The sequence below is a fragment of the Gavialis gangeticus genome, unplaced genomic scaffold (assembly GCF_001723915.1).
Source record: "Gavialis gangeticus isolate Ggan-Ray unplaced genomic scaffold, GavGan_comp1, whole genome shotgun sequence".
In the NCBI taxonomy this organism is placed as follows: domain Eukaryota; kingdom Metazoa; phylum Chordata; order Crocodylia; family Gavialidae; genus Gavialis; species Gavialis gangeticus.
Window position 1 is genome coordinate 1233336 of NW_017728982.1, and position 6601 is coordinate 1239936.

The 6601-nt window shown below is 62.9% G+C and overlaps 1 protein-coding gene across 1 annotated transcript in view; it reads left to right on the forward strand.

Annotated features, from left to right (window-relative positions):
• The first annotated feature begins 748 nt into the window (after positions 1–748).
• The window catches only part of BACE1 (beta-secretase 1), an 18029-nt gene continuing 12176 nt past the window's right edge, over positions 749–6601 (forward strand). Inside the window, exon 1 of the mRNA XM_019512253.1 lies at positions 749–1479. Coding sequence (XP_019367798.1) covers positions 1219–1479 — 261 coding nt within the window. The 5' untranslated portion in view covers positions 749–1218. The remainder of the gene's footprint in view (positions 1480–6601) is intronic.

Here is a 6601-nt window from a genome sequence, read left to right on the forward strand (position 1 = left end):
CCCCGCCAGGCGCCACTTCCGGGCTGGCCCGGTGCCTAGCAACGGCCGCGCCGGCCCCGCCGCTCCGGATTGGGCGCCGGGGCCACGTGACGGCGCCACCACGCCGCGGCCTTGTGGGAGCTGTAGTCCGCGTGGGGGCGCCCCCTGCTGGACCCGCGCAGCGCCTGCGCCGCCAGCACCCTGGACAGGCCCCTGCCCCATCCCCAGCTCCCGGAGTCGTGCTACCGCACGTGTGCGCAGCAAAGGGCCCAGCCCGCTCCTGGCCCCCGGCTGCGCCCGCAAAGGGCCCAGCCGACTCGTCCCCTGGAAGAGCCGGAGCCTCGCGGCCTCCCCGCTTCCCCGTCCAGGCCTCGCGGGCCCCGGCGTGAAGCACGCGGAGAGGTTCCCGCCAGCCTGGGGGCAGCACGACACTGCTTGGGGCGAGGGCCGGGTGGCGAGGGGGTCGTGGTCCGGCTGCTCTCCCGACACGAATAGGCTGTTCCCTCCGGGCGCCCCCTCGCCGCCCTCCGCCAGGAGCCGGCACCGCTGCTTGGACCACGCTTGCCAGCCTGAGCCACCAGCCACGGCTTTGCCGCGCCTCTCGCAGGCCTGGACGCACCTGGCAGAGGCGAGACTCTCTCCATTTCTCCCTGCGCGGAGGCGAGACCTCGTCCCTTCACCAGAGGGCATCAAACCCCGCCTGCCGAGCGGGAAGGGAAAGCACCGGGAAACTACAGCTCCCAGAGATCCTTGTCGCGGGGAAAAACCTTTGGCTTTGACAGCAGCCGCCACAAGTCTTTCCGCCTCCAAATCTCGGTTGCAGAGCGGAGAGATTATGGTGGACTGACAACGCTGCCTGCAGACGGACCCTGCCCGAGGGTTTCCCATGCTCCAACTAACCAAAAGAAGAAGAAAAAAGCCATCCTCCCAGCATGACTGCTGCTCCCGGGGGCCTCTTGGCACCGCGTCGCCTCCCGCCTCACCTGCCTGCTTGATGTCTTCTGCCGTCCCTAGAGACATCTCTACACCCATGTATTTTTCATGCTGGAAGTCTCGATGCCCCCGAGCCGCTGCTGGTGACCGCGGGGCGGCTATGAAGTAGCCCTCCGGCAGCTGAGTACAACGCGCTGTCCTCCCAGCCCGCATGCATTTCTCTTTGCGAAGGGAAGGATTTTCTTGAAGGCAAAGCCAGCGCCCGCCGCCTCCAGACCCCCCCGCGAGGGACGGACTCTCACCGACATGGCTCACGTGTTGCCCTGGCTGCTGCTCTGCCTGGGCTCTGGCGTGGTGCGAGCCGGCCGCGCGCAGCTGGGGATCCACGTGCCGCTGCGCAACGGGCTGGGGCCCCCGGCCCAGGGCCACCGGGTGCAGCGAGCCGCCGAGGGGGAGCAGGAGGACTCCAAGCAAGGGAGCAATTTTGTGGACATGATAGATAACTTGCGGGGCAAGTCTGGGCAGGGCTACTATGTGGAGATGACTGTTGGGAGCCCCCCGCAAAAGGTAAGGCGCTGTCCCGAAACCCCTGGCTGCAGGCACGGGCTGGGCTTGCCACGCCGGGGCCGAGCCCCGACCTCACCGAGGTCGAGCTGAGAGGCGAGGGTAGGTCAGCGGAGCCTGGCGCGTGTCCAAGGTCTTCCCAACAATTGCTGGTCGGGGCACAGGCGCGTTAGGAAGTGATTCACCCGGGTGCTGGAGAACGAAAAAGAAAGCTTTCCCTCAAGGGAGCTGTACAGCCCAGATCCAGAGCCCATTGCATGCACCTGCTCCATGTGCTCTTTGCCTGTGTGAGGGAGAAAGGCCTGTGCTGGAGGAAGTTCTGCATGGGTGCAGACGTGCAGCACAGCCCGGGCTGGGGACGGTTTCTTCTGGGACATGTACACAGTACCCTTGGCAATCACCTCTGGATAGAGGCACCACATTGGCTCTGTTTCTCCTGCTTTGGGGGCAAAGGGGCACTGGTTTCTATGCTGCTGCTGAAATCACCAAAGCAAGTGCAGCGCGGATGAGCAAACAGCCTTCCTGAAGGCCCGGCTCCTGTGAGGGCAGGGCCCAGGACTGCACGATCCCTCCTCGTCCCTGCAGCGCTGTAGGGGTGACCCTGCAAAACCGCGGTGCTGAGCTCCCGTCCTTGGCTGACACCGCTGTTCTCAGGTTAACCCACTGTGCAAGCAAGGAACCTGTGTTACCTGCACGCTCGGGGGGGGGCCAGGGTTTGCAGCATTTCTTGTTGTTTGAGCAACTTGATTTCAGGTTCCCATAGTATGCGGATGTGCAGGAGAGACAGAGAGAGAGAGAGGGAGGGAGAGAGGGGGCCACAGGGAGACAGGCTCCCCGCTAGAGACAGACATATGTGGCTTTCAAATGATGGGGTTCATTTTGGCATGTCCCCATTGCAGTGCAAATGCTCCGCCGGGGGGGGGTCGGAAATGGCAGGGCTCCTCTGACCGCGCAGCCCGGTGAGAATGGCCAGCTGGGAGCTTTGCCTTGTCTTTCTCGGGTGCTATAATCATTTCTACTGCATGGAAATGAGATGCAGGCACCCAGGGAACACGAGCTTTGCCTGGCTGACATGACGGCAGTGAGAAAGCTGACTTGCTAATTAAAACTGGAGGCAGGCTGGTGGGGGTGGGGCGACGAGACCTGTGCATGCGTGTGGGGATGTGGGAGGCTGCATGCTCTGTGCATGTGCACGCAGTCGGAGCTGGGTTCGGTGCCCATAGCAGGGATGCTTTTGCTGAGCCGTCTGCTGCAAGACGAGTGGTCCAGAGGGGAGCCAAGGACCCATTCACCTGTGTGCGTGTTCTGCGAGCCCGCTGCATGGCTCTGTGTGTGTGCAGCATGCGTGGTGCCCAGCATGGGTGTCAGTGCTTGGGGGGGTGGCGCATGTACACGCTTGCACACACATGCGGTCTGTGTTTCCAGAGGGTACCCCAGAGAAAGCCAAGGTATCCTCACCAGCAGGCAGCCCCTGGTTGACAGCAGGTGAGGCATGCTTGGTGCCTGCTTCCACTCCAAAAGCTTCTGCTGATGGCACCAAACTTTCCTGAGCTCCTTGAGCTGGCAGCAGGCCCCTCCTGGGTGGGATGCGATAAAAAACAAGCCTACTATTGGCCTTGCTTATCCCCAGTCACTTGGGGCAGTGATGCCAGCATGGCAGCTGCCAGCCCCTGGCTGTGCCCTTCCTTCTGGGTGGCTGCAGGGGTGGCTGGGGATGCACCTGCCACTCACTGCGCTGGCAGTGCTCAGGTCTTTGGGCCTGGCCCTCTCAACAGATGGTGACCCTGTCCCTGGCCACACTCGGCTGAGGAGAGGGGCCCCCACAGGGAAGGCCAGAGCCCTGCAGCCCTCCTGCTCAGCACTGGTAGCTTTGGCCTGCAGCCCCAGCCCCACCAGCCACAGGCGAGAGCTGCTGCTGGAGGGGCCACGGTGATCCAGGGTCCCCTGCCTCAGCCACCTGCTTCCATACACACTGCACCCCAACCCCTCAGCTTCCCTGGCAGGCATCTCTTTCCAAGCCCTGGGGAGGGCTGCCTCCCTGCCCTAGCCCATTTCCAGAGCCGCCTGTACCCCATCTCCACGTGCCACAAGGAACACCTCATCCCTTACCTGGGTGCCTACCTGGTGGACACACAAGAAGCAGGCACTGGGCCAGCTCCCCCAGCGCTGGGGTGGCTGAAGCTGGCAGTCCCCCTAGGCACAGCATCTGCTTCCTGTAGGGGAAAAACACATTGAATGAGAATGACAGGGAGGAGACCACGGCCTCCATCTCCCTGACAGATTGCTTTGATGAGCAGGCCCGAGCACGGCACTGCATGCTGAGGCTGGTGGACTGTATCCGGGCGAACCACCTGCTCCCACACGCTGGTGGGCAGACTTCTGGGGCACAAGTCTGGGCTGCGGCCCCTGTCCAAAGGCAAGTTGGGTTTTTTGCACTGGAACAAAAGCTTGTCAGGCAGTTGTAGTAGAATTAACGCCTTTGGATGAACAGCACGTGCGTGTCTGTGAATGCACACGTGTGCGATTGTCTGTGAAGTATGTGTGTGTGTGCGTGTGTGCATGAGCACCAAGACATCTGAGCCTGCAGAGAGGCAGGGTCTCTGGTCTGAGCCTGTCCCAGGGGCTGGCTCTGCTCAACACACCTGCGAGCGCCTGACCTGTCTCCCTTGCGTTTAATTTCCCCGGGGGCTCGTTCCAGGCCTGCTGAGCTGCAGCTGTGGCTTGGGGCAGCACCTTACCACTGCCTCACTCACAGGTGAGCGGTTGTCCCCCTGCATCCATCCATGCCAGGACATGCACAGGCAGCACCAGGCTGCTCAGGAGCGCGGGCTGATCACCAGCGAGTGCCTCTGTGCCCACAGCCGCAATGCACAGAGCTCTGCAGAGAGATCCTCTCCCATCCCGGCCCAGACCAGTTGGCTTGGGGCTGACCTGGGTGTGACAAACCCATTGCAGAGCAACCCAGAAGGGACCAACACTAGCACTACAGTGCAGCAGCTGCCCCCACAGCCATTCACCCTGAGAGGAAGCGACTTGTCTGCTGGGCACCCCGAACATCTGTGGGTTCAGGCTCCATCAGGCCAAGACTTCCCGCGTCCAGGGATTTCCCTGGAGAAGAGCCGGCCAGGCTGAGTCTCCAGGATGGGGAGCCCATCTGCAGGACAAGAAACACTGAGTCAGCAGGGTGACAGCTTGCAGGTCCAAGACTCCCTGGCCCTGCTTTATTCCCACATGCCCTATGCTGCCCTTCTGGCTTGTGGTGTTACTGTACCCCTTGGCAGGGGGTCAGGGACAGCCCATGGTGCAGGGGTGCCAGGAACCAGGCTGGCACAGCAATCAGTCCTGCCTGTCCAGAGCGCTCACCCGGGGGCTGACAGGGTCCCATCCAGTCCCAGAGACACTGCAGTTTCCAGGAGGCTGTCCCTGACTTGGGTAAGCTCTCGTGCAGGGCAAGGTCTGCAGAGCCAAAGCGTGGACCGTGCTAGACCCGCTGTCTCTCCCGCTGTGTCAGTGCCAGGCTCCAGGGAGGCGCCGGCCACCGCAGGGAGCAGCAGCAATCCGCTCCCCAGCGCAGACGGCCTCTAAGTGAAGGCCAAGCAGTGACGTCTGCAGAGACTCTGCAGAGCCCCTCGCCCCGCCGGCGTGCATCCACTTCCTGACCACGGCTCAGGTCAAGGGCACGGTGCTTTCAGCATCAGCAGGAGCCCAGGACCACAGCCTGTGGAGGGGCAGCTGGGGCCCAGGGGCTGCAGGCTGGGCACAAGGAAGGGAGGAGCAGGGCACACTGAGCCCTCCAGCAGCTGTCCCCACCTCTGCACTGAATTTCAGTCATTGTCTGTTCCTTTACAAGAACCGGGGGTGTGTGACAGGCGTTCTCTGCTCAGGTTTCACCCGTGGCAGTGCAACACAGCAGGGCTGTGCAATATCCCTGGCACAGGGGCTGGGCAGGGCTCCTGGGGAAGGCAGATCCCACAGCCCTGTGTAGTTTGCCTGGTGGAGGCAGAGCTGCCAAGGATGCCAAGGTCCTGCCAGCTGCCATCACGTGGCATCCCACGGCCCTTCTGGGAGCAGAGTACAGGCTGGTGCCAGAGGCTGTCGAGGGATATCGATCCTCTTCTGCCAAGAGCATGGGCCAGTGCAGGAAGATGTACAAAGAACAAGCATCCCCCACTGCCTGGTGACCCAGGCAGCAGGGCACCGCAGAGCTAAATGAGAGGGGAGGCAGCGCTGCGTGGGGACAGTCTGGCACCGGCACGGTGGGGCGGGAACTGCTCCGAGGCAGCTGCACGCAGACCTCCTGGCCTGGCGCTGGGGTTGTGGCATGCAGAGCCAGCGGGCACAACATGGCCGTGTCTGGGGATGTGCTGCAGCAAAGGCCATGGGCACTGAGGGAGCTGTGCAGGGCAGGGAGTGGGCAAGTGGTGTGTGCATATCCATGCGTGCACCCGCACATGCATGTGCCAGTGAGAGGCAACTACAGAATGACCCCTTGCTGTCCATATCCTGGCACCCAGCCCCCCTCCAGGCCGATGTGCCATGTCAGGCCAGGCCTGGAGGGCCTACGGGAACCCAGGGTCTGAAACCAGCTCTGCTCTTGGAAGCCCTGGGCCGCAAGCTCTTGAATCTGTGCCCAGGCCAGGCAGACATTACTGATGAGCAAGGGAATCTGCTGGGGACAGGACGGTGCAGCCCACCTCTCCCACCCTCGCGGCCAGCGGGGGCCACGTACAGGAGCTTTTCTACCAGGCATGAACAGTCCCTGCGCCAGTTTGGGGGAGCATTCAGGAGGGCTGTGAGCCTGCCTGCTTCGTGCCAGAGCTCATGCCTGCAGCAGGCCACCCTCAGGGCTGGGATGCTGAGCCTCGGTCTGCTTGGGAGAGCCAGTTCCAGCTTCTGGAGGTCCCCAGGCATCTGGCACTGGTGTAGCGTGGAGCCCCAGTGCTGCTAGCTCTGCTGCAGTGGGTCTGCCCACCCTGGCAAGCCCTGTGCATCTCTGCCCTGCTGCATGGCTCCCAAGGGGCCCAGTGCCCTCCCGCAGTAGCTGCGAGGCCCCGTAAGGAGGATGCTCATGCCACGACACCCCACAACAAGGAAGGCTAAAGCCCTTGCACGAGCCAGCTCAGCT